The sequence below is a fragment of the Mustela erminea genome, chromosome 6, assembly GCF_009829155.1.
Source record: "Mustela erminea isolate mMusErm1 chromosome 6, mMusErm1.Pri, whole genome shotgun sequence".
Taxonomy (NCBI): domain Eukaryota; kingdom Metazoa; phylum Chordata; class Mammalia; order Carnivora; family Mustelidae; genus Mustela; species Mustela erminea.
Genome location: NC_045619.1, coordinates 138,499,849 through 138,526,561, shown reverse-complemented (window position 1 = coordinate 138,526,561; position 26,713 = coordinate 138,499,849). Strand labels below are relative to the sequence as shown.

At 41.7% G+C, this 26,713-nt stretch overlaps 1 protein-coding gene across 1 annotated transcript in view; it reads left to right on the top strand.

The window, feature by feature from the left end:
• The window catches only part of TAF3 (TATA-box binding protein associated factor 3), a 174,651-nt gene that overhangs the window by 129,312 nt on the left and 18,626 nt on the right, over nt 1–26,713 (top strand). Inside the window, exon 4 of the mRNA XM_032349786.1 lies at nt 8,042–8,124. Coding sequence (XP_032205677.1) covers nt 8,042–8,124 — 83 coding nt within the window. The remainder of the gene's footprint in view (nt 1–8,041; nt 8,125–26,713) is intronic.

Below are 26,713 nucleotides of genomic sequence, written 5' to 3'. Positions count from 1 at the left end.
ACATCTGTGGATCACCATAAGGCACATCTTAGCTACCCCGAGAAAAGGTCTTTTGTCACAAAAATGAGGGCCACCGTGTCCTTCTTCCTTCTCATCCTGACCAGCTCACAGGAGCAACTCTCAGAGACATTGACCGAGATCAGCAAGCAAGGGCAGTATTTTAATGAAAGAAAAAAAAAATTGCCCATATTTATTTAACCTGCCTATGAAGTTGTTACCAGCCACACCCACATTTATCAATACAAGAACCAATAAAGATTAGTTTAGATGGTTAGATTAGTTAGATGGGGATCTGCATGGTAGGTTCAAGGAGCCTTGGGCTCGGAAATCCAGCGAATCTGAGTTGAGATCCAGGGCATTTTTTTTTTTTAGTTTCTTTATTCCTTAGGCACTCCATCTTTAAAGTAGGGATGTGGTAACACTCATTGAAAAGCAGGAAACACTAATAGTTAATATTTATTGAGTAATTATGATATGCTCAACACCATGTAAACACTACATTAAGTTTAATTTCTTACCACACCTCTATAAGGTAAATACTATAATTGCTTTTATTTTAAGATGAGAAACTGAGGCTTGGAGAAATGAATAAGGTTGTCCGCAATCACACGCCTTGGAAGTGATTGAGCAGGAGCCGCGATTTCCACCCAGGCTCTCAGATGCCATCACTGATGTTTCTTAGCCACTACACTTGCCTACGTTAAATAAAAAAGGATTAGTTGAAATAATGTATGCCAGGCACCTGACTTAGCGGCTGCATCATCGGGAGGAAAAATATTTTTTCTAGTGGAGGTAATGATCCACTGGTGAGTAATGCACTAGTCAAGGTTAGGAGTCTGGTCTTTTAAATAGAAGCAAACTAACTTTTTATGGACAACACATTAAGAGCAATAATGCTGAACAGGCGCAAACGTGACGTGATCGCTTCAGTGGCGAGAAACCTAGCTGTGCCTTTCAGATCAGTTACACTTTCCCATTTGTGCTTGTGTCGGGCGGTGTATGTACCACGTGACCTAATTTATCAGCGGAGGGTTTTTGAAGTTGAGAGGAATGTTACAGGACTACTTTAATTCACATTGCCTCTCGGTATTTTAAGTGTTTTTTTGGAAGGAGGATTGCTGTGAGAAAATTGAATAAGAAAATATCTTCACTATTTGTTAGTGGAATTGAATCGTTAGATTTGGAGATAGGTTTTTATGCTCTTGAGTATGATCTGGGAAGGCATGGTAGAGTGTCATACCCAAAATGATGATGTCACAACTGTGGATAAATAGGCCTAAAAAGTGCTGGCCCAGGAAGACCATGGGCTTTGGCAGTCAGACTGACTTGGAACTAAATTCTAGCTCTGCCACTTAACGAGTTATTCCTCAGCTTCTTTGGACCTCTCTGACCCGCTGCTCCCTTCCTTCTGTCTCCTTCTTCCCATTCAGTACCGGAAAGAGACAGCATCATCATAAAGGATGGCTAACTCTGCTTAAAAACTATAGTTTAATATCTTCTCCAAGAAAAAGACCAGTTGGTGTCATTTAAGATGACTCTCCAGAATTTGCTTATAACTAAACAATGATATGAATGGTCAACCCACAGATAATTGAGATTTGCTTGTAATGGAAAGGTCATAAATTCTGTAAAGGATTCCCCTAATTTTTATCCTCTTGATCGATGAATGTTATTTTGAGCTAAGGTCCACTGTTGGAGGAACTAACCCAGACAGCAAATGATTCTAGCAGCTGCTACTTAGTGCATACGGGCACCAGACCGGGCCGGAATTCGATTAATTAATCCTCCCGACACCTAAAAAGGTTTGGTGCTGTTGGCTGCTGTTTTGAGTTGAAAAACTGCACAGAAAGTTCGAGTAGCTTGCTGTAGCTGCTGGGTGGTAGAGCTGGGACGTGGCCCCAGCTCCGTCTGAGGGAAGCCTGTGTTCTCTGTCACCCAAAATGGCCTTCTCAGCCAGTCACCTCAGAGCTGATGAGGGGATAAACGTGGTTTGACACTCCGGAGTAAGGTGAACATCATGATTTTAGAAAATTGTAGTTCCTGAGGAGACCTTAGAGAGCTCCTCTTCAGCCGCCGTATTTCAAAGAGCGGGCAATCGTGGTCCTCTGTGCTTTAATGACCAGTTATCAGAACAATTAAAATGTTTCACATTTCTTTAATCTATCCTTAAATCCCTTAGCATTTGCCCTCAGATAATCTTTTATTGAATTTAAACAGTTTGTTCTTTAGAGAATGACGGATAGTTGTACCGGTTTGTGCCTTTAACAAAAGGTTGTCATTGTTTTTCCCTCTGCTTGGAGTCAAGTACTCTCATTCCCAGTCTTTTCTCATCAGCTCTCATAATTAACTAGTGAAATGAAGGGTTTTCAGTCAATACAATAGCCCAGTAGAAAGGGAGAGATACTCTCTTCCTGTTTCTTATTACTGTCTGTTCCAAGAGGAAACCAGTAACGTTTATAGGAGTGTGTTTAAATTCAGAGACATTTGCCAGAGGCCATCTGCAACTCTCCACGAAGATGAACTTAGTGAAAGCCTGCGTTCTGTTCTAGTTGCCCTTGCTGGATTCCACTTGTCATACTTGACCACACCGTAGAACTTCTTCTTCCTTTTTTTTTTTTTTTTTTTTAAGATTTTATTCAATTATTTGACAGACAGAGATCACAGGCAGGCAGAGATGCAGGCAGAGAGAGAGGGAGAAGCTGGCTCCCCGCCGAGTAGAGAGCACAACGCAGGGCTCGATCCCAGGACCCTGAGAGCACGACCCGAGCCGAAGGCAGAGACCTAACCCACTGAACCACCCAGGCGCCCCGGACTATCTTTTTAATGTCTTAAACAGCTTATCAGTATTTAGACCATGTTTCTAAATAGAATTAATGTAAAGACCTTAATTGCTTAGAAAGACAAAAGGTGCTCACTGGTTATCATGATTCCGCATCCAGAATGTTAGCTTATTAAAATTATTAGCTCTTCAGCAGCCCTATTTCGGGAATATTTTGCTGACCCGTTAGCATAGATGGGAATCTGAACTGGCATTTGCTGAACTTGCTGCCACCCTATCAGCCACACATTTTTTTTTTTAAATGAAAGAAGTTTAATGTTAAAAAAATAGAAAATAAAAACTTGGCCAGATTATATTGACAAAGCTGCCCATTACCTTTGCAGAAAGTCCCTGTCAGAAGATAAACTTTAAAGCTGGAATGCATGAGAGAGTTCCAAGATAGAATTTAAATTTAAACTGATTCTTTATAGATAAGCTTTTTAAAAATCCACCTCTTTGCTTCAAGTCAGGATTTTAAAAATAAATTTCCCCTTTAAATCTCTTGAGCGATTTTCATTTTTTGCAAGGCCGCACGGCTGGTGTCCTGGAAAAATGGAGAGTTAGAGCTTTATCAGTTGGTGCCCTGAGGTATGTGGCAAAGAAGCTAAATCCTTGAAGATTAGCAAAAAAAATGCAGCACATGGCAATAAGGGGCTTATATGACTACTAGTATTAGTTCAGGTGAAAGCAGTATTGCTTATACATAAAACTGGACAAATCCACTGACAATGTATTTTTAGTTAGCTACAAAGGAGTCTTCTATTACTGGACTTTGCTCTTTGGTGGATTGGGAAGCTTAGTAATCCACTGTAAATGCTCTGTGCGCCCCAATTCTCAGCTCCCTCTCAAGTGCAGTGCTTTTATTTTAACCCTTAGAAGCTCATGTTGTCCCCAGAGTTTGGCTTCCTGCCATTAAAAGATGGCCTTAGTCGTATGGGTTAAGTAATTCAAATAATAGTCATTTATTTAGTTTATTGGTTTCTGGGAAGGACACATGAGCAGTCGCTTTGTGAATGCAGGACATGTCTTTGTTTTTATTTTGGTAGGCATTTGGATGAAGTTAATGCAAATGGAAGTCTGGTGGGAAATTTTAATTTAGAGATGGTGTTTTCTGTGTCGTTATTATTAGCATCCTCGTTAACCTTTTTTTGTACTTGCTTGAATATTATCCTTAGGTTAAGTCCTATTCAGCTTCTTTAAGAATGAAACTGACGTTTTAAGTATTTGTAGGGAGGGTTGCTATGTGTCCTGGTTGGCCTAGGACAGTCCCCGTGTGCACACTTTTGTGATGTGAATAACAGCTCCCACTTTCACACTCAAAGGTGGCTCTGGATAATATGGTCACCCTAATTGTACCCTAAGGTAAAATTTGGAGCTGAGGTAACGGGTTCTGAATCATTCATTAATTCCACAAGTTCATGAAATATCTTTGTCTTCAGGGCACATATATGCCATTTTTAATTGGACTTACAAAATGTATCTCTATTTTGTTTGCTTATTTTTTTAACATATCATATATACATACATACATAACTTTTTTTAAAAGTAGGACATAAATAAACTGTGCCTTGATTCTTTTATCCTGACGAGGTACTCAAGATGAAGTACTCAACTGAACCCCAGCCAGGTTAGTCGAATGGAGGTGAGGCCGAAGTCAACCATGATGTCCAGCTAGTCAGTCTTACGTGGAGAAAAAGTGTTTTACAACCAATGCTAGGGGCACGTAAGTCCTCAGTCGTTTAAGAATCCAAGTCTTGGTTTTGTCTCAGCTCCTGGTCTCAAGGCCGTGAGATCGAGCCCCACGTCAGGCTCAGTGCTGCATGGAGCCTACTTAACATTCTCTCTCTCTCCCTCTCCCTCTGCCCTCACCTCCCCTGCTCCCCTCTCTCTGCCTCTCTAAAAAACAACCACCACCAACCCTACCCATCTCACTAGTATATGTCATTTACCTTAAGAGACATTTACAGAGAAAGTGAGGAAGCAACCCCTATGTAAGACCCCAGCATTACCAGAACAAAAGACTCAGCAGCATGGTGGGAGGGAGGGTGGGTATAGTGTCGGGGCCTACAGGTCTATCAGTTACTAACTTTTCACTTTTGGCAAGCCACTTAATCCTTCTGGTCCCCAGTATTTGGGAATGATAATACCTCCCACACCCAACTTCCAGAGTTCAAAGAGCAAAGTGCATCCTGTATATGGAACACACTTTGTGCTATGCAGGCGTGAGCTGCAATTCCTGTGTGGTGTGGTGATAGACATGAACCAAACGACGATGAGAAGCATAATAATAGGAGAGATCTTTCTCCAGGGAAAGCAGATTTATTTTTAAATAAAGCTTTAAAAAAGGTTAAATGCAGACTGGAGGAATATGGACTATTACTCATCATTTAGGACCATATAACCCCGAAGTTTTTTAGAATTAAAAAGATAGAGGAACTTTGTGTAGTTTTCCGTTCTCTGAAACAAAACAGCTGAATCCAGTCCTAGTTTTGCTGTTACTGTGACCTTAGAACAGAAAAAGGAAAAGGAAAAATGATTGCTTCCTCTATGATCAGGTTCCCTGTAAAACAGAAACCCTAATGCCTGTTCCACATACTTGTTAAAACACCTACATGAGAACATCTGAGAAATAGCGACCAGAGAGCCTGGCACAAGAAGTAAGTGTTTAAAATGTTTGTTTGTTTTGGATGTATTTGTCTGTTTTTCCGCAGATAATACAGAAAGGTGAGAAAAATAGAGAAATCTTAGTAGTTTACAAAATAGACCAAACTATTGGTTTTCAGATTCATTTAGATCTGGAGCTTTCTGTTGAAAGAGGAAAGGGGGGAAGAGGGTGCAAACCCTAGCTAGTTGTGCATGGATCTTGCCCTGATCCTGCCCCAATGGCCCTTGGTCCTCTAGGGCCTTAAGAGGAACCACCAGACATACTGTCCAGAGAACTGGGCAAATGGAGGAGACCTGCGCCAAAATGAGACCGTTTAGAGGAGCAGGTTTTTGTGGGGAAGTTGATAAGTTAAAGTTTAGATGTGGTGAGATGAAACACAGGATATTGAGTTCAAAATGTTCAGTAGGCAATATTCTATTTTGGTCTTATCTTCAATCAGTGCTAGTCTAGAGACGGAGATTTTGAAGACAGTGACATACCGTAAAAACCTTCCATGGAAACCATGAACATGGATGAGCTCATGGAAGAAAGTGTTGAGGGACAAGGGGCAGGGGCCAAATTAGGACAGGCAAAGGGAGACGACCTGGTAGAGGAGGAAGAAGGAGTGTGATAAGGTCCCCAGTGGAAAAATAGACCAAGACCTCAGGAAACAACCGGAGTCTGGGGAGACTGGTGTTAGTGGCCAGCTTGGGAGAGAACGGAGCTGGAGTGGTTTGGGGAATGATCACCTGAGGAAGGAGACAGAGATGTGAGACTGAAAAACAGAAGAGGTTGTCAGCGAGAGGCTGAAGGGCAGATGGGTTTTTTAAGATCATCGAGCACATTTAAAAGCTAGCGGAAAATTGTGGAACTACAAAGTTGAAGATGCCTATGTGAGGAGGAAGTTTCTTCAAGAGACCAGAGGACACGGCCTCTAGTCTGGTGGCCCATGCGGAGAAGCCCGTGGGTGTGGAGGGGCTGCAGAAGCTCTCCTGCCTGGCCACCTCAGTGGGTTTTCCTGTGGAGTCTGAGGGGCAAAAGAGGAAAGGAAATCACAGGAGATAGGTCTGGAAAGAAGTAAGGGTTTGCAGTCACGGCTTCAGACACCTTCTTTCACTGTGTCTTGCGCACTTAGGACAGCTGGGCACTGCGAAGCAGCAGTAAGCAAACCGGACGTGGTCTCTGCCCTTCCCGAGCCCAGCGGATAATCCAGATAAACAGCCTTGAAGGCAGGGGCAGAACCGAGATTGCTGTTGGTACATGTTTACGCGATCTTGAAAATTTTCTTGGGAATTCCTCGGTGCCCTTAAGGATGATTTCAGATCGGTCCTGGACAGATGGGGAAATAACCACAAGGCAGGGAGTTGAGGGTGCTCTGCTTGAGTTGTTAACTCAGTAAGTACTCGATGCCTCCATGGTGCCAGGCGTTGTTCATGAGAATGGTTGAAACCACAGGTCTTGATGTGACGATGTTTTTAAAAAACAAAAACAAAGAAAACTCCAGGGGGATAGTTAAGAACATAAGAAAAATAGTAAATGTGATTGACGTGCAATAGAGGAATTAGAAGAGATAGTCCATGGAGCATTATGTTACGGAGTCATTCCCCTTTAGAACTACCACACCGCCCTGTTAGGATTTAATTCTTGGGCTTGAAATACGTGAGTCAGTGGTTTGCCACTGGTCATCACAGGGCCTAGCAGGAGGCAGGACCCCAAGGCCAGAGACGCTGAACATCTCCCCGTGCCTGTACCATTTCATTCAACAAAAAAACTGTCCCGCCAGATACACCAGTCAGACACGTGCGGGAGGACTCCGATGCGGGTGATGACGTGAGCTGCGGAGCTTTTTTTCACTTTGTTCATTCAGAACATTGTACCGGAGGGTCTTCACGCCAGCACGTGTGAGGAGCCCCTTCAAAATCATCCGGGATCGTGTGGTCCCTCTCTGACCATTGGCTCAAATAAGTGTGAAGATCGTCAGCCTGTTCAGCAGCTCTCGCCTTCACTACAAATCCTGAAAAAAATCTCTATTTTTTCTACGGAATTTCAGGTCTACTGACCACTAGCCCCAAAACCAGCAGTTTCATGCTGCCGTTACACTTGGTATTACTGTTTTTCTTGTATGACAGTGCAAACTCAGGACAAGTTTCGTGTTTTTCGGGTCCCATATACGTACATTTTATCTTATAGGTGCAGATATCATTGTACTTTTTTCTGTTTACGTGAAGTCTGGCCGTTACTTAAATGTTCCCCAAATGTTCACCAGACTAGATGAGTTTTTGTGTAGAAATTCTAACAGTAAAATCCAAGAACTTAACCAAAACTAAGAAAATACAGCCATAATTGCCATCACTTACATGAAGTAATTCAAGTTTGTAGAATTTCTCCTGAAGCCGGAGAGCCTGCAGCTGTTGAGAAACAGAATCAAAAATAACCCTGATTGTCCTTGCTGCTAGCATTTTCGCCACATTTTGAGGCTTAAACTGGCTTATCAGGTTTGTGGAGATGAGGGAGGAGGAGAAGAGGTGGGAGGAATTTTGTTGAAAATGCATTTAACTCTGATGTAATGACTTCAACAGATCAAAGTGGAGCCCGTTGTCCCAGCCCCAAGCCCGGTCATCCCCCGACTGACTCTCAGAGTTGGTGCTGGCCAAGACAAGATGTAAGTAGACCCGTTTTCAATTAGAGCAAAATACGTGGAGCTTAACCTTCTCTGCTCTTTCCTAATGGGTTTAGGACTCTAACCTTTTCCAGGTACGAACACGGAGGGTCAAGCTTTACTTTGAGAATTCTTCATTTTCAAATTGTATCGGTTCCTTCCTCAGAGGAAATGCTTACTGCCTTATTTGACATAGAGGACCCCTTCTTTCTTATTCTTCTCTTTTTGAAAGACATGACCTTGTGTCTGCGTAATCCTTAAGGTCCTGGTTGTCTGAAAAGGAAGAAACCATACGCTGAGTGGAGTAACTGGCGTATTCTGCCCGGTGGGTGTGGTATTTGTCCTTCCCAAGTGTGTGTTCTCTGCCTACCGTGACAAAGAATGCAGATGCTCATGGTTTTATTCTGTACCTGAAAACAAAGATATCGCCCAAGGCTGGGTGAAACAGTATGTAATAATAACCGTGGAAGGCTGAATTATCAGCTCATTTGTTTGCTTGTTTGTTGAAGAGCAGACTGGAAATAGAAACCCCACGCTCGCCATTCGTCTTCATTTTCACAGAATCGTCCTATCCGCGCACCTTCTTCAAAGTAAAGTAGTTGGCTTTGTTTCTTTTACTCATTTTTGGGATATGAATTAAGGCCTCCAATAAGTACTCTTACGTGATTTTAATAACGTGATAATAAACCTTGATTTCTTTTCATAAGTTATGTTAAAAATCATTCATTCTTCTTGTTGTAAAAACCATACTGTTTATCATGTAAATGAATTCCGCAAGCTAAAAGTACTAGTTTACAACCTTATTTTTCACCAGTAAGCCTGATAATGGATTTGTTTACTTTGCAAACAACCAAATATTGTGTAGAAAATGGGTTTGAATTTTCATTCCGTTTTTAGCCATCATAATGAAAGTAGGAGCCGTGCACTTACGTAGTGGGGAGAGTAGGCAACAGAAAATATGCTCTGTGTTCTCAGTGGTTCATTCCATCTTAAAAGTTTGTATTTTATGCTCTTGCTTTTGTGAGTTCCAGATGTAATGCAATGGAAGGGTCCAATATCATGACGATGAGTGATGTTGTAGAGGCGAACGTGGTCCTCCTGGAAAGTGTGTGTGCTTCTGAAGATTGAAGGAAGAAGAAAAAATCCAGATAGTTCATCCTTTTCTCACCTAAATTATCCACATAATTTCCACATTACTCTTTTTGGTTCTGTCAGTAGAAACCTAGACAGTGAGTGGTAGTGTTACTCACAAGCTTAGACAGTGTAACAAAAACACTGTAGATTCAGCTCTTAAACCAGATACTCTCTTACCCCATGCCTTCTGTTTTATCTACAAGAATGTGACTAATGTCCTTCTTTCTTGACGGTAGAAGGCTGATTAGCAGGGAGACCCAACCAGAGTAGCTATTGATACTGTCTTTTTGGAAATTCTGTACTTGGGCTCATGCCTCTAAAGGGAAGATACTCTTATTTTTCATTCAACAAGTACTTTTCTCTTATCACATTTATAACTGTTTTCTCAGTAACTGACCATTACTTAATCTTTACTTACACAAAAGATTTGGCTTGCTCATTTCCTTTAGAGGAATAAGGTCCGTGAAAAGACTTTGATAATAATATTCCTCTTAACTTTTTCTCCTCTCAACAAATCACTCATATACCTAAGATACTGGGAAGCATGAGGAATGGATCCTGTTATCCTAGGGTAGACTGTCCAGTATTAGGGAAATTATAATTCTCAGACATTGTAGACAAATTGCCCATGACAGTATAACATTATATAATATGTGAACTTTCAAACATTTAGGTAAATAGCCCCATGTTACATGAATCATTAATTACTTGGCCGAAGTCAGACACAAGGAAATTCTTACAATGAACAAAGGAATAAATTAAGTGAAATAGATTACATTTTAAATTAAAATAAGAGAGAAAAAGAGGCCCAAGTCACATAGTAATAGGATTTTATGTAAAATATTTCTTAATCAGTAAAGAGCTTTTTTTTTTTTTTTTTTTTTTTTAATCTAAATCAAGGATCAGCACACTATGGCCCATGAGCCCAAATATATCCCACTGCCAGTTTTTGGATGGCTCGCAAACCTAGAAATGGTTGGAAAAAATTAAAATAATATTTTATGACACACGTAAATTATATGAAATTAAAAGTGATCTTTTGTTCTTGTAGCATAAGGATAAACGGCCTATGCCATGGCAGTAATAATGGAAAAGGGTAGGTAGATTCTTAGAAATGTGCCTTTACTTAGTTCGTACACACTTGGGGCTACAGCAGTCTTTTGAAGTGACATTAACGAGCAGAGTGGGATTCAGAAAGGGGAGTCTGAATAGTCCGGGTTTGTTTATTGCTGAAGAACAAGCAGAGGATAGTTTTTTGAAATTATGGGGAAAAGGAAACAGCTTTACAGGGTTCAAATTATACCCTCTCACTGGAAGATCTTTAAGACAATACTTAGTTTCTGAATTTTCCGAAATAAAGAAGGTATTCTGCCCTTGATCTGGGAAAGTACTTTGAGGTTAGACTGTTTCCTCTGTTCTCTGATGTTGTTCCTCGTAGCAGGACAGACGCACCTTGTTTTTGCCTTCCTTTAACATGCCTGGAATCCGTGTTCCAGCGGGGCTGTGGGGGAGTCTGGTGCCACCACCAGAGAAGCATCAGAGTTCAAGATGCCTTAGCAAGGACCTCCGATTCCTTTGACATGTCCCCCAGGAATGGGGCTCCGGAGTTGCCCTTAGTCAGTAATGAAGATGAAACTAGAACAGTGACCCTGAAGTTGTAATCCCCACATCTATAAAGTTCTTGAGCAGTACGAGTGGGAAGAGCATTTAAGTAAACTGCAAAGACTCAGCCTGGCCCACCCGTCAGGAGGGTCTCGGCTTGTCCAGGAACAGCCGTGGGCCTGTGCTGATGGGGATCGTGAGGTCGCGCTTGTACTTGGGGGCAAAGAGCAGGTGAGTAGAGTGTCCACCGGCTCAAGATGGGCCAGGGGCAACACAGCGTGGCCATCGTATTCGGCATCCCGGTCTTTACCATTGGCTGAGTTAGTTATGTTGAGCCAATTAGGAAGCATGAGCTAGCTTACGGCATTCACTTATCTCTCCATTTCTATGAAGAAAATTGAGCAAACTCTCATGATGGGAGTATCTTGGGGACAGGGCCTGTTTGACAAGACTGGCAGGAAAGACGGGGCAGAACGGGGCCTGCAGCTCTTCTAGGCTCAAAATGTGTGTGGCTCTATTTTTTAAGTTCAAAATTCTGTTAAAGGAACTTCTCATTAAAAGGAAAGATAATTGTAAATATTGGCAATGTATTCAGAAAAAAATTAAATCTTTGTAAAGATTAGGGTGAACAGTAGCAGCAGATAGGGGGTTAGAGACGCCCCAGCCGCATTTCTGAGTTGCCTCTTCCCTGCTGCCCTCTGCCAGCCCTGAGAACGAGGGGTCTGTCTTTTTCTCCATCCAGAGCCCTGCCCTTCCCCTTGAGCAGACCTCTTTCCTTGTCAGTCCCCTACTAGTCTGTTAGCTCTTTTACTGCGGCTGGTCCATATGGGGGGTTACTGTGGTGGAGAAATTGTGCCCTGGTCCCTCTGCCCTCAGGATGCTGGTGACCTTACACAGTGAGCTCACCAGAGAAGGGATCATGACTTGAGCTTTCCTTGCCAAACATCCAGTAATCGTTGGTCATTTTTCCAATTACTCTAATAATATATTTGATCAAGTGACACAAAATCATTTATGAAGCCTTTCAGAGAATAATGTTATTATCAATGATAATTCTAAATTTTCTTTTGACAAGAGAGATGACAATAGCTTCCCTTTTTATAGATGTAACCCCTTTCCCAAAATAGGCAAATTATATCCTGAAATATTTTACAGTGACCACTTTCCTGCTGGCAATTACAGTTTTCTTTCTGCCAGCGTTTTGGGTTCCACTGTCAGTACAGCCCTGCGTATTACCAGATTCCTTATGATTCTGGAACTTTCATTAATCAGACCTCTCTTAGCAGAGGTGGATGCTTTCCTTTTTGTAATTCTGTTTTTTGTTGCAGTTTATGGGACTTCGCTATTTCTGGGAGGGACTTTTTAATGAATTTCTAAATCATATGTATTATGAAAACGGGAGCTCAGATTTGCTCATTAATCTTGAAAAATATCATAAAGAATTTAATCTTTAAAAAGTAAATATTTATAGATACTTGTTGTCTTTTTTTATGATCCAAACTTTCCTGAATAATGCTTTTTGACAGTACAGCTAGAAGTAGAGAATAATCGTGAGCAATTATAAGAATAATTGTTGAAAATATTTTTAAAGAAAATAAGCATTTTACATTTTAAAATGTAACCAGGTTTAGCTGAAAGACATTTAACAGGGTGAAATGTGTGTTGTGGTTTTTATTGATAAGTTCTTTAGAGAAATAATAACAACTGATTTTTATCCTACTTTCTGCATTTTCCCTCTTTATGTGGAACATTGTTTATTCATATATAATTTTTTTCCAGTCTAAACAAATTTACGGTAGCTTAAAGAGAGAATAATAAAGTTATTAGAAAAAAGGAATAGGAAACTAATACCAAGAAAAGGAAGAAGAAGCGAATGATTGCACAGCAGATGGGATTCTGGCTTCCTAGCAGGAAGGGCAAACAGTGAAATACAATTCCGAAAAGGAAGGTACCTCCGAGCTTCTGAGGAGAGACCAAGTTTTTCAAGGCACCAAATTTAAAACTTTATTTCCATATGGAACCAGCTGACAACCCGTAGCAGCTTTTAACAACAGACACAAAGACAGTTTTGTATTTTTCTTGCAGCAGCCTCCGATCCAAGGGTAGAGCATTGGAGCACACTCACGAGGAAGACTAACGAAACTTCTCCTCTCTCGGTGGAACGCTCGTGTTTGCTTTTGTGTTAATCAAGGCTTTTAGTCTCAAGTAACGGAAGCCCAAATCAAACCAGCTGGAAGGGCAAAGTAAGAGAGGCTTCTTTGACTTTAGATGAGGCGGTATCCAGGGTTCAAGACGTATCGTTAGGACTCTGCTCACTGTCTTTTGCTCCGTCTTGCCACTGTTTGGTGGCAGACATGGTCCAAGTCAGCCGCGGCTGGGATGCTGCCCAGGGCTCCGCATCCCTGGCTCCAGCACCTGCGGCCACGAAGACAGCCTGTCAGGAGCAGCAGTGGTAGTTCCAGAAGGAAAGAGGACTCTGACTAGATAAGGGGCAAGGGGCAGGCAGAAATGACAGATAACGTTTTATTTAAGAAAAGGCAGCCATCGTTCATATTTTTATAAAAGCATGCTGAGGAGGCCAAGCAAAGCTTATTAGTTTCAAAAAATGATCCTTTAGGCAGCTGGGTGGCTCAGTGGTTAAGCATCTGCCTTTGCTCCTCATGATCCCAGGGTTCCCAGGGTTCTCTCTGCTCAGTGGGGAGTCTCCTTCTCCCTCTGCCCCTCCCCCTCCTCATGTTCATGCGCAGGTGCTTGCACACCCTCTCTCTCTCTCTCTCTCTCTCTCTTTCTCTGTTCGCTCACAAAAATAAATAAATCAATCTTGTAAAAAAATAAAAAATGATCCTTTAGAAGTGAAGCTCAGGAACATTTCAGAGCACCGTGCTATCAGACTTAGAAGGCCCTTTGCTGTCCTATTTTTCATTTGTCTCCCTTACAATAAAACTGTCTGCTTTTGATTAAAAGGAAGAAAAGACGGAAGGATGTTGATAGTTTTGTTTTGCCCTGGATGGCTTGCCAGTGAGACTAAAACATTTCATAGGCATTTTGCCTATATTAGAAACCAAGTAACAGGAACAAGTCCCACCCCACCCCAGAAAATCCCTAGCATCACTATATTCTAAAGTGTACGGCAAATGACTGACTTGCAATGCTAGGGACAATCATTACAGATGAAGTTCCCCAGCAGCTGGGACACAAGCTGTGGGCTGTGCACTTTATTCTTGCTGCCTTATTGTGCTTATAAATTCAACAGACCCAAACCCATATGTCTCAGCTGCGATTCCGAGGGGAAGCAGGTAGTTAAAATTTTTCCTGTCCAGGCCTTTGGCCCTTTTCTGCCTTTCGCAGACAACGAGTTCTTGGCCTCCATCTCTGACTCTGTCATTGTTACTGACCTAAACTTATGATGAAATCTCCAAGTTTAATTTCCTCCCCTGGCATGTTGTAGTTTGTTCATTAACACCAAACATGCAGTATGTGTAAGGGAAAAAATAGCAGGCTGTCCGGAAAACTGGCTGTAGGTTTGGGGAAATGCTTTTACTACACAGTAAAACAAGTGGAAAGATTATAATCAAAGCATTTCCATCTTACTTGTAAACAATTACAGCCGTTCTTACACGGATGCCACATTAGAAGACTTGGGGAAATTTACTGGATTCCATTCTAATGCAATTAGAGCTAATTTTGTTCTTTAAATGAATAAAAGGTCAGCTAGTAAATCTAGCTTATCTTGAGTCCAGACTTCAATAAATTGTTTTATTTAATTTGTTGTAAAAGATCTTATCCTTAATGGGTCTAGGTCTTATTAGTTCACTTAGGTTTTAAAATATTTATGACCACCTTTTTAGATATGATTTGAATGATAGTTGGAAAGTTTCTCTCTGCAGTGTTATCAAGGCCCAAGATCACTAATTGAGTGAATATAGGAAGGTACTTAAGATTTGTTATCTAGAAAAAGCTGATGTGAACTTCCAGAATTTAAATGTTCTTTAACCTGTGACAGGCAGAGATAATTTAGCTATATCATGCTAACCTTTTGGATAGTATCGGACTATAATTTCCCCTGCGGTTCAAACGGCTCACACTTCTGGGGTTTGGAAAGAATGCGCCCCTGCCGATGGAAACACAGAGGCACTCCCACTATTGCTGACAACAGCCCGGACAGTTTAAATTATTTGCCTTCTGTTATTTCCTGTCGTTTTATGGGCTGTGATATTAAAGCGCGGACGTAAAGGCTCTAGAAGCACAGTGTGGTGTTTCTTCTTCTCCGCCCCCTCCTGCCTCTGAGGTTGGGAAGACGGACAACAACATCCCTGCAGGACTCCTGTGACTCGGAATCTTGCAACTTTTTTGTAACAACGCGGTTGCCGAAGTCCTAACCCACGGGTTGAAGGTGGTGGCCCTGTGTGGGCCCGACTCCCCGTATTGAAACCGGCTCCCCAGTTCCCTCTCCCCGCTAGATGCCCGAAAACACGACTTCCTCTTCTTGTTTGGATGTCTCCAGATGGACTTCCTGCTGGGGGCTTCCAGATGCTTCATTTCTAAACCCCCTGCATCCTGGCATCTGCCCTTGACGCTTCCCCGGAGCGTGCTCTGCACTGCGGGAGACCCTGCTGTCCCCCCACGCCTGCCCTTTCTGACGCCTTCTAGTCCCTTATGTCTCTTGCTTCTTCACTTCTCTCTCGTCCCTTCTGTTTTTCTCGTGGACGTGCCTCTCCTGCCTGCCCGCAGCCCACGTCACATTGTTCTCTCTCCCCAAAACCTCCTGCTCACTCCTTGGGCTTCAGTTCGGCTGCGGTGGTTTCCAGCTCGGATTTCTGCCCCAGGACGCAGACCAGCCTGCCCAGTCGCTGCTGCCGACTTCCCACTGGGTACACTGAGGCTCTGAAAACAGCGTTCCCAAAATTGAATGCCAGGTTACAAGTCTCCCAGCCTAGTCCTTCTTCTGTCTTTGAATCTGTCGATGAAGAGCCCAGAGCTTCCGTTTTCCAGGGTCACTTGGAAGAAGGCAAAAGGCTGTCTGACTTGTGGACTCAGGAGATTTTATTTGCCCTAATATCAGTCTGGGCATCTTGAAAACTAATCTAAGAGTATCCATCGCTCAGGGGCTATTTTGAACAAAACTTTGGGAAGGAGAGACTGACCAAAGAAGTCTTCTCAGGCTTCATTTGAGCTCTCAGCATCTTAAGAACTTCTGGGCAGACCTACAAGTGAGGCTCTTTTCCTTGGCCAGACGCTAGGGACCCACAGGACCAGAGAAAGGAGAGGAAAGCAGAGACACTGTTAGCTAGGAAACCCAAAAGCCATGAGATGCACACAGATATTTTGCTTCCCAGAGAGATTAGGTGATTGCTTTTGGAGTTTCTTCATTGTTCCAGTAGCCGGCACAGATCTCCTCCTCCTCCTCCTCTGAGATCTGGGTGCCGTCCCCACAGCGCAGAAAGCTCCAGCATTCCCAGCCACACTCCCAGAAGCCTGCAGCTCAAGGAGGAGTGACACCTCTCTCCCTGCCTCAAAGCCTCCCCCACCCAGCAGCCAGCCAGTCCCCAGTGTCTGCCCGTCTGCTAACATTTCTCAGTTCCTTACCCCCTTCTCCGCTCCTGGTGCGCTCAGCCGTTCTCCATGCTTTGCGCTCCAGAGCCATCCAGCTAGAACCCGGGACAGCGCCGGTCGCTTGCTTTGTAGTTTAGCACAACCAACGGGCTTGCGGTTCCCCACACAGAGCAGGGGGGTTTTCATCTTAATTTCTTTTCTCAGGCTGTGCCACCTGCTTGCAGTGCCTTCCGCCTCCTGCCTCTTCTTCGGAGGCATGTTCATACTCATCTTTTAAACTTGTCGTCTGTTCTTGGAAGAGGCGGTCACACCCTGCCTCCCCATCCCTACCCCCAGCCGGTCATCCCTCTTCCAAGGGCCCAGAATGCACTGTTCTCATCCGTGTGGGAGCGCTCGGGATGCTTTGTGTATCTGTCCGGACTGTCTTCTCCCCCGGCCCAGCAGCTTCTTGGAAATTGGCGTGTGTGCCCCATTCACCTTTTTATCTCAACGACCAAGGAGTAGAAGACATAGCAGACTAAAAATAAAGATTTGTGAAGATACATTCAAGGATTGAGACAGTCTTTTAGCTTTTCAACCATGGAGCTGATTTTTACTCTGAGCAAGCTTTCCTAGATTTGACGTAGTATCCGAACAGAATTTAACTGAGCAACTTCTACAGAATTGACTTCACACTAGGAACAACTATGTTTTTATCAAGTAAAAAAACAAAACAAAAAAACCCTTAAGATAAGAGGGCCAAAGGAGCCTGTGGGAAGCTTGCTCTTTTATTTTACTCTTTCATTTGAGTATAGTTGATGAGGAAGCTTACTTTCTCTTAGCCTATAGTAAGATTTTTAAAAAAGACCAAAACTGCATTTGGTGTGGAAGTCTTTTGTCAAAGATTGCTTTTCCTTCCTACCCATTGCTCTTAGTATTTTACTTAATTTTAGAGGTAATTTGAATAATAAGAAGATGCTGAAAATAAGTTGCTTAAAGGCATTGGAAAGTCTTACAGGTGGAGTGACTAAAATTTCCAAATGTGTTTTAAATAATACGAAGTTGGTCCCTCTGTAGTCGATGTAAAAAGGAAATGTGGATCTTTTCAAGACTTGTATTATCTTTATAATAACAGATGTACCACTCTATATAGACAGAAAAAGACACACATCAATTTGAAAGTGAAATTATTAGAGTAGCTTTTCTTCCAGGGTACGCTGTCTGTCCATCTTTGGCTCTGTGTGCCATATATAGTTAGAGTTTTAATAAACAAGGAGTAAATAAGACTGTCTGGGAAGCAAAACTCATAAAACCCTGATCAGGATATAATAGGTCTTTAATATATGTTCGTTATGTGTTTCTTCCTTTTAATAAACTGACTGGACATTTGTTTTAGAGAAAAATACTTTTCACAAAGATGTTACATGTAGACTTTTGCATCCTTTGGGTAAAACCAGGTATAAAAAAGCAGAAGGGCTTTTCAAAAGATATTTTGAACAAGCGCGAACTATGGAAGTACTTGGCTTTGTGTCTTATTGTGTGGGTTTTTATTTTTTTTTCCAATTATAAAGATAATACATGGTTAGTTTTTTTGTTTTGTTTTGTTTTGTTTTTTTAAGATAAACTGTCTAGAAATGTGTAGCTTAGGACAAGAACCCTCCCCTAAACCCATCCTTTCCATAATACTTACTGCTGGCTGTTTGCTGGGGAAAAACACAAGACAGGGTCATCTTACAAGTATGGTTTTACAACTGGCCCCCCTTCAACAAAGCATCCTAGACTTTTCCCCGGGTCCACATGACGTGGTATCTTATTTTACTGTAGTATCATAACTCATTTATCTTTATCTTTTCAGTTTTCAATTCCTGGACATTTCAGTTGTCCCAGATTTTGCTATAACAAATAGCATCCTCATATGGTCCCAAAATATGAACACTTAAGAGATTTTTAAGAAATTATTATTAAATTATCATTATTAAATTAAATTATTAAGATATTTTAAAGAAATTATTAATTTTTAAGAAATTATATTTATCAGCCAAAAGTCCATACCAATTAAAGTCCCCACCATCAGAAATGAGAATGAAATGACTGTATGTAAGAAGGATTGGTTAAACCTCACCGTTCTGAAGTTCAAAGAGACTGTGGGGCAGCAGCTAATGAGTGATTCTTGTGTCCATGCCTAGCCTGATGTCTAGCCCTTTCTTGACATACCTGTGAGGCCAAGTTTTGTGACCTTCCTCTCATCCTTCCAGGCCGTTCTTGATGTGACAGGATGGTAGGTAGAACTTTGAGAAGACCAGAAGACCAAACTCTGAAGTAGTCTTTAAAACTCAAAAAAGTCTATATTCAGGCTTCGAAGTATGTATGATCTGCATGACCTTCTCATTTCTTCCTTAATTCTTTTTCTCTCCTTCTGTTAGAATGATCTTCACTGGGGTGCCTGGGTGTCTTAGTTGGTTAAGCCTCTGCCTTCAGCTCAGGTCATGATGCCAGGGTCCTGGGATCGAGCCTCACATCGGGCTCCTTGCTCTGTGGGGAGCCTCATCTCTCTCTCCCTCTACCTGCCACTCCCATTGCTTGTGCTCTCTCTCTGTCAAATAAATAAATAAAATCTTTACAAATATATACATATAAAATGATACTCACTTTGAATGCAACTCTAAAGTCAGTGGAGTAATTCCACAAGACCTTTTCTGCCGCAGAGAAAATTTTAGAAACATCATTTCATTTTATTTTATTTTGCTTTATTTACTTACTGCTTTAAACTCCCTTGGAGCTTTTTTTTTTTTTAATGGATCTTTTTATTCATAAAAATCCTTTAAATATTAATACAGCCAGAAATGATTGCCCACTAACTGTTTTATCAGTGATCAGTATAAGTCATTTATTTGTTTGGAGTGTGGGAAGACATCTTTTTATCTCATTTCCTGTTTCACAGTTTAACAACTGGACATGTTCTTTTCCAAAAAAGTTGTTGAAATCCCCTTCATTCTCATTTTGGAAGATCATCTTTAGTACTAAAGATCTAAAATCAAAAATCGAAGAGAAGAAGGATCCTGAGTGGTCCAGAGTAGGCTACATAGTATCCTTTGCATACACACAAGCCCAGGTGATACGTACAGTATGTACTGTAACTGTCAGGAATAGGCACCATAGAGTAGGACGTAATCGAGCTGTGCGAGCTATGTATGTGAATGAAAAAATACATGTGCTTGTAACTGTTGCAAGTTAGAATATGTACAGGTATGTGGGCGCCTGGGTGGCTCAGTGGGTTAAGCCGCTGCCTTCGGCTCAGGTCATGATCTCAGGGTCCTGGGATCGAGGCCCGCGTCGGGCTCTCTGCTCAGCGGGGAGCCTGCTTCCCTCTCTCTCTCTCTGCCTGCCTCTCCATCTACTTGTGATTTCTCTCTGTCAAATAAATAAATAAAATCTTTAAAAAAAAAAAAAAAAGAATATGTACAGGTATGTATGTATATGCACCTGTATTTTTCGTGTGTATATATACATTATGCATGATGTATATTCACTTATTTTAGTATATCTATAGATATTTCCCATGCTGTTTACAGAGGAAGATTAAAGTTCATGGGAAACATGGTGATTTTTGGTGAAGACACAGCAGCTATTATCAGATTTTAATATCTTCTAAAGTCGTGGTGTTGGATTTTCCGAGCATGACTGCAGTAATAACTGAGTTTTATAACACTCCAGTGAGATACACATCTCAGTCACAATCTTGTTCATTTTTCAGGTTCACTGAATATCATCTTACTGCTTTCGATGTTTTCAGCTAACTGAGATGTTCTTTAATCCGAAAATGAATGAATGAGTGAATGAATGAGTTTCTTATCTTTTATAGTTAACTTGCAAATTTAGCATATTTTCATGTGAAAGCATGTTCTTCTAAGTAATTAAGCATCCTCCTCATCGAGGAGTTATTAAAAGTAAAGTCTCACTGTGTTGAATGTTAGTTGCATTTGGCTATGTTCTTCCTTTCTGAAGGTACCCTCCTATTTGCTGGAGAGAAGCAGAAGCCTTTCTGAAATCACAAAATCTTTTAAAAGTTCTGACTTCAGAAAATGTAGTTTTTGAAAAGAACCCTGACAGTGCCCTCGAGAACACCTTCATGGGTTTTCCGTTCTTTAAAAATTGATCTATATTCAACAAATATTAATGTTCATGATATACATGGTACCACTGTGTTGAAGGAGATAACGCGTATGCGAGTGGCACATTGGAATCAGATGTTGGCTCTCCTCTCAAGAACATAGAAATAATCACAGCGGAAGGGAGAAAGTGTTAAAGGCCATAAGAGGCACATCCAAAATTAGATAGAAGTTCAAGGTGATTACTTCCAGCTAGGAAGAGTTAGAAAAGCCTTGGGGGAGAGGAGAATTTGAATAGAGCCCTACAGGGTGAGTGAAATTTGGAGATGGGGAAATGTGAAAAGGAGATGGAAAAGCAAAGATGTATTAAGGCAAATAACCAAAGCACATTTACCTTCAGAAATGTTAATTATGCTGTTGATGGAGGAGTGCACACGTGCCCTGGCTTTTTTGTGTTTTATGAACCGAAATCATTCTGCGCTTGATCTGAGCCAAAAGGCCGAGAAGTGATGAACCTAAATCATTCTGGGTAAAACGCGCATGACCATTAGTTCTAAGAAGTTTTTATTGTGAACATTTTCGAACATGACTGAAGAAGCTCACAAACTTTCACGTACCCACCACCTGATAGATCTAACCGTTCTCAAAAGGCTGCCAAACTTGCTGGATTGAATCCTTTTCTGTTTTCCTGCCCAAGTCCTGGCCAAGAAAATCCAAGCCCAGGGTCACGTGACAGCCACGTACTTGAACATGCGGCTCGAAAAATAGGGTGATTTTCTTGTGTAATCACAATGCCATTTTACCACACATGAGGTATGTGAACATTTTCCTGCTGTTTCCTCCCCAGCCCCTATCCAGTTGCCTCCCCTTGTCTCAGACATATCTGTGGGCAGTGGCTCCGTTTGAATCAGGATCCAAACCAGACTAAGTACCTCTGAGCCTAGAGCTCTCACCCTCCGTCCTTCTTTTGGCCACGCCGTTCACTCCTCGAAGAAACCGGGTCATTTGTCCAGTGAGAATGCCTCTCTTTCTAGATTTCTCTGCTTACTCCCTTGTAGCATCATTTCAATAGCTGTTTTATCCCTGTCACAGGCATTTAGCACTAAAGACTTCTAGTTCTAAAGATAGGATTAGATTCAAGTTCAGCTCTTGTTGGACGAGGATATTTTGCTGCTCTGTATTTCTAACTGCCGTCAGCAGGCACGTTTCTAGCTGTCATGACGCCACGAACGCTGGGCCGGTCATTTCATTAGGAGTTGTGAAATGGTAGATTTATTCTAATTAAGTCATTCCTTTCACATTTACTAGCTGAAATCCCTCAATAAAGACAAGTTTTTCTTCATCAACTAGGGGATTTCGGTTACCCTGAAACATAGCTCGTATAAGAGACAGGATAAATCCTTGATTCTTTCTCTTTACTTGCCAAACGTTAGTCTAAAGAGTTGGAGTTCGTGCCGTGGTTAATCTCCTGTGGGGACTGTTGAGTTTTGGTTTTAGAAACCAAAACCCTCTCGCTCCCCTCCTCCCCCCCTTCCTCGTTCCCTCTCCCCTTCCCCTCTTCCTCCCCTTCTCTTTCTTTCTCTCTCCCCTCCCCCCAATTCTTTTAAATATCCGAATGGTCCCAGCTTCACTGATGGGTCTTTGTGCGGTCGTCTGGGATTTATCTCAACCTCATTCATCTTTAATAGCTCTCTCACTTTCTGGTACGAAACGTTCTGATTTATCTTCTGTATTTCCTGACCACAGACCTGCAGTTAGTCATTCCTTCAAGGAACACTGGTTCCTTCTTATGGGGAATGGCTTTTAGGAATCACAGTCTGGTGCTAGAGGTACTTATTGCTACTGGGGATGTCCTTGCTTCTAGGCCTTTACAGTGAAAGCAAATTATAAATCTGTACCATTATTTCCAGCTAAGATTTAACATTACTGTTATTTCTTTGAGTTTATTTCTGCATCTTTTCTTTTACATTAGAAGTCTTGATTGTTAACAGCATTAACATAATTACTTATTTGTTTTATTCTACAAGAACTATATGGAAAAAGTAATGCCCTTTTAATAATGATTACTACTAGAAGCAACAATACCACTATTACTCCTATTAATAAGACTGCTGAATAAAGTTAAAGATTCCTTTTTTCTTCATTCCATATTTTTTTAATTAATTATTTTCTTAATTAACATACAATTTGCTTCAGGGGTACAGGTCTGTGAATCATCAGTCTTACACAATTCATAGCACTCACCATAGCACACACCCTCCCAGTGTCCATAACCCAGCCACCCTCTCCCTCCCCCACCTCCCCTCCAGCAACCCTAGGTTTGTTTCCTGAGATTGAGTCTCTTATGGTTTGTCTCCTTCCTGGTACCATCTTGTTTCATTTTTCCCCTCCCTGCCCCCCATAACTCCCCGCCCTGCCTCTCAAATTCCTCATATCAGAGAGATCATATGATAATTATCTTTCTCTGATCGACTTATTTCGCTCAGCAAGATACTCTGGTTCCATCCACGTCGTTGCAAATGGCAGAATTTTGTGTGTTTTTGGTGGCTGCATAGTTTTCCAGTGTGTGTGTGTGTGTGTGTGTGTATGTTCATATATATATATATATACACACACACACACACATATATATATGTATACACACACACACACACATCTCCTGCACTGTCAGTGGGAACGCAAGCTGGTGCAACCACTCTGGAAAACAGTATGGAGGTTCCTTCAGAAAGTTGAAAGTAGAGCTACCCTATGACCCAACAGTCGCGCTACTGGGTATTTACCCTCAAGATACAAATGTAGTGATCTAAAGGGGCACGTGCACCCAAACGTTTACAGCAGCAATGTCCGCAATAGCCAAACTATGGAAAGAACCCAGATGTCCATCAACAGAAGAATGGGTAAAGATGTGGCATTCCATTTGTTCTGAAGACAAACCCACTCTGGATGTGTAACCAAAATGCTGTCTTCCTACACTCACCTGAAATTATTATTTTTTTTTCTGTGTGGTTTTATACTTGGGGATTCCTTTATTTCCATTTATTTTCAACTTGTAAGCAATTTCATAAATTCAGTCTACTGCACATGTGAAGAAGTAACTTCATTCCAAAGTTGAAGCTCTGATAAGACCTATCCAGAGAGACCCTGCTGTCACGTCTTTCGCCCTGCCCTTCCTATTCCTTTCCCTATAAATAGTGACCACTTTTGTTCCATTTTTTTAAAAATATTGTTCTACTGTATCTTTTTACAAAAATGAAAAAATATGCATTATTTATGACTTATCTGGATATCAATACCCTTTTAGGATATTTTACAGATTTTGAGCATTCGACAATACAAGTATAATCATTTGGGTATCGCCTTTGGAAGTGAAGATTCAACAATGGCTATATTTTCCTCTAATTACTTCATGCAATTTGTTTCATTTTTCAAATAGGTCATGCCTGAATTAAAAGATAAAATGTTTCCTACTTGATATGTTCTTGGGCTATGACAAGATAAAGTATCCGTTTTATGAGATGATGTAAATATTCAAGCGGCAAGCCATGAGCTTGAGGAATTAAATGCATTTACAGTTGTGTTAATTATATGAATGCTAAAAGTTGAGCTGTGAGGATCAAGAAGAGCAAGGAATAATGATTGATGTGAAGAATCAACATAAAACCGATTCTCATAATTGTCTTTCGGTATTTGTTCCTTTTGATCAAATGTGAAATATGGAGATGACGCTCTTACAATTTGGCATTTTAAGCATTGATACTCTAAAACATCATTTATCCTAAATTCTGAATATTTATTTATATACCCTACATGAGATAAACACTTGGTATATTTCTTACTTCCACATAACCAGTGACGCTAAAACTTAGCAACTTAAAGCAATAAACGTTTGTTACTTCCTAGTTGCCTATGGTCCAGGAGTCTGGGTGGTTCTGACTCCGGTCTGGCGTCCGGCTGCTGCGCGGGGCGGCAGTGGAGGCCTCGCCAGGGCTGGAGCAGGGGCTGGGAGCTCACGTGCGTGGCTGTTGGCAGGAGGCTTCCATTGCCGGGCACGTGGGTCTCGTCCAAAGACAGCTTCTGCGTCCCCCCGGCGTAGCAGCTGCCTTCCCCAGAGCAAGTGATCCGAGAGACAGCGAATCAGAAGCTTCAGTGTCTTCTCCCACAGCGCGGATGCTGCCCACCGTTGTTTTCACAGAACCCCGTTAGTCCTACAAGTCGGCCAGCCCGGCCATTCAGGGGACACACAGGGCAGGAGGACTGGGGCATGGGGCCCTCAGAGGCTGATTCGCACTCTTCAAGATAGCATTTCATTTTCTTTCTTTCTTTCTCTCTTCCATCCTTCCTTCCTTCCTTCCTCTCTTCCTCTCTCTCCCTTTCTTTCTTTCTTTCTTTCTTTCTTTCAATTTTATTTATTTATTTGAGAGAGTGTGACCAGGAGGAGGGGCAGAAGGAGGAGGAGCAAAAAGCCCGAGGCGGGTCTCAATCCTGGGACTCCAGGGACGTGATCCTGGGTCACTGACGCCTGGGTGGCTCACGTGCCCTTCGTAGAGTATTTCTAGGACTTTCAGAATGAAGAGAAGAAAACAAAACTGTGATGCTTTATAAAACCACTGTGACCCAAATAGGCAGTTTTATAGTAACACGAAAGTGAAATCTCAGCAGGCTTTCTGTGTGTGTGTTGTGAGGAGTTAGTGTAAAACGCAACACGGGACTTTGTCTTGTATGTTATTTCGGACGGTACGTGGTTTTCTGAGATTGACTAAAATGTCAGAGCTGAAGAGGAAAAGCAAGTTGTGGCTTAAGGAACATTTTTTTTTTTTAAATCATAGTGGTTTTTCTTCCAAGCAGTGAAGAACCTGCCTATCCCAAAGTTTACATTAAATTCCTGGAGGTGATTACAGCAGTTTTTACCTTTATTTTATTTTTGGCTTTATTTTGTTACATTTAAAAAGGCTGTTAGGGTGAATAAGCGAACCACTGAAAGGGAACTTCTGAACTTTGTATGCAGGTTAGAAGCCAGTTATGGGGGCTTTGATAATTCAGATTACTGCCTTCCTAGTGTTTGCACACAATAGCTAAATAATAAGGATCATTAACCCCCCTGGGCAGACTTCTCCAAACTGTGTTTGCCTCTAACCTTGGAGGCTCAGTGTGGCTGGAGAGGTGAGGATTGGCTCTTTACTGACTTGTCAAGCTGTGAGTTTGCATTACAGGCCAAGCAGCCCATGACCCGTTCTGTTTCTTTCACTGTTTTGTGGTGGGGAAACAGGTAAAGAAATCCCACGGAAAATCCCTCCTTCTACACATTTTTATGAATAACGCCAGTGTTTATAGCAGTTAGGGCACTCTGATCCAATCCTCCCCAAGATGTAACGTTAGCAGCATGGAGCCATTGTGGGACACAGCTGTGGGTGGTGTTGGTTACTCTGAGCGACACTGCTTAGTCAACAGAAAGCGCTGGGGGAGAAACTGCCGTGCAGTTAAGTAGGGGAAAAGGTGATACTTGAGGGAGAAAAATAGAGAGAAGCAAAACACTGTTCAGAAGCATGGAACAGTGGAGATTGGCAGTGAAGGCCCGGAGGAATCTGGAGTTATTTTTACAGTGATCTTAATTAGGTTAGGTGATGATAACTTATCTCATAGGCGATGAGAAATTATATCATGGTATACTGTTTATTTTCCCTGGAATGAGCAAAATTGAAGAGATAATGAAAGGATTGTTCTTAAAGCTATGTATCTGGTTACCACAAAAGTCACCTAGCAGCTAAAATCAAAAATAACTTTTCAGACTCTTTTGTGTATTTTCTCATGAAATGCAGAGGAATCGGGAAAAACAAGTCACTTTAGTGACCAGTCTGATCTCTTGGAAACAGACCATTAGGACAGGTTTTGTCTCATCAACACTGAGTACCCACTTGAATGTTTTTCCTTTTGCCACTCAGAAAATTTGAATGGCCCTGCCCAATGAAGTGATGATGGCCAGTCTCTACACCCACTGGCTGTACAGCTAAAACTAAACCATTCTCAGGGGCACTGTCCACAGGCCATATAGGTTAAGAGAGAAATCTAAGAGAAATGGAAGAAATTGGAAGGGCTTGGACTCAAGCAAGGTGGACGATGTTCATTATGTGTTCGGTAGAGCTCAGAGCAACTTAAAAGCACCTCCAGACAATAGTTAGATCGAAACCTTCGAGATGTGCTTGATCTGACGTTGATGT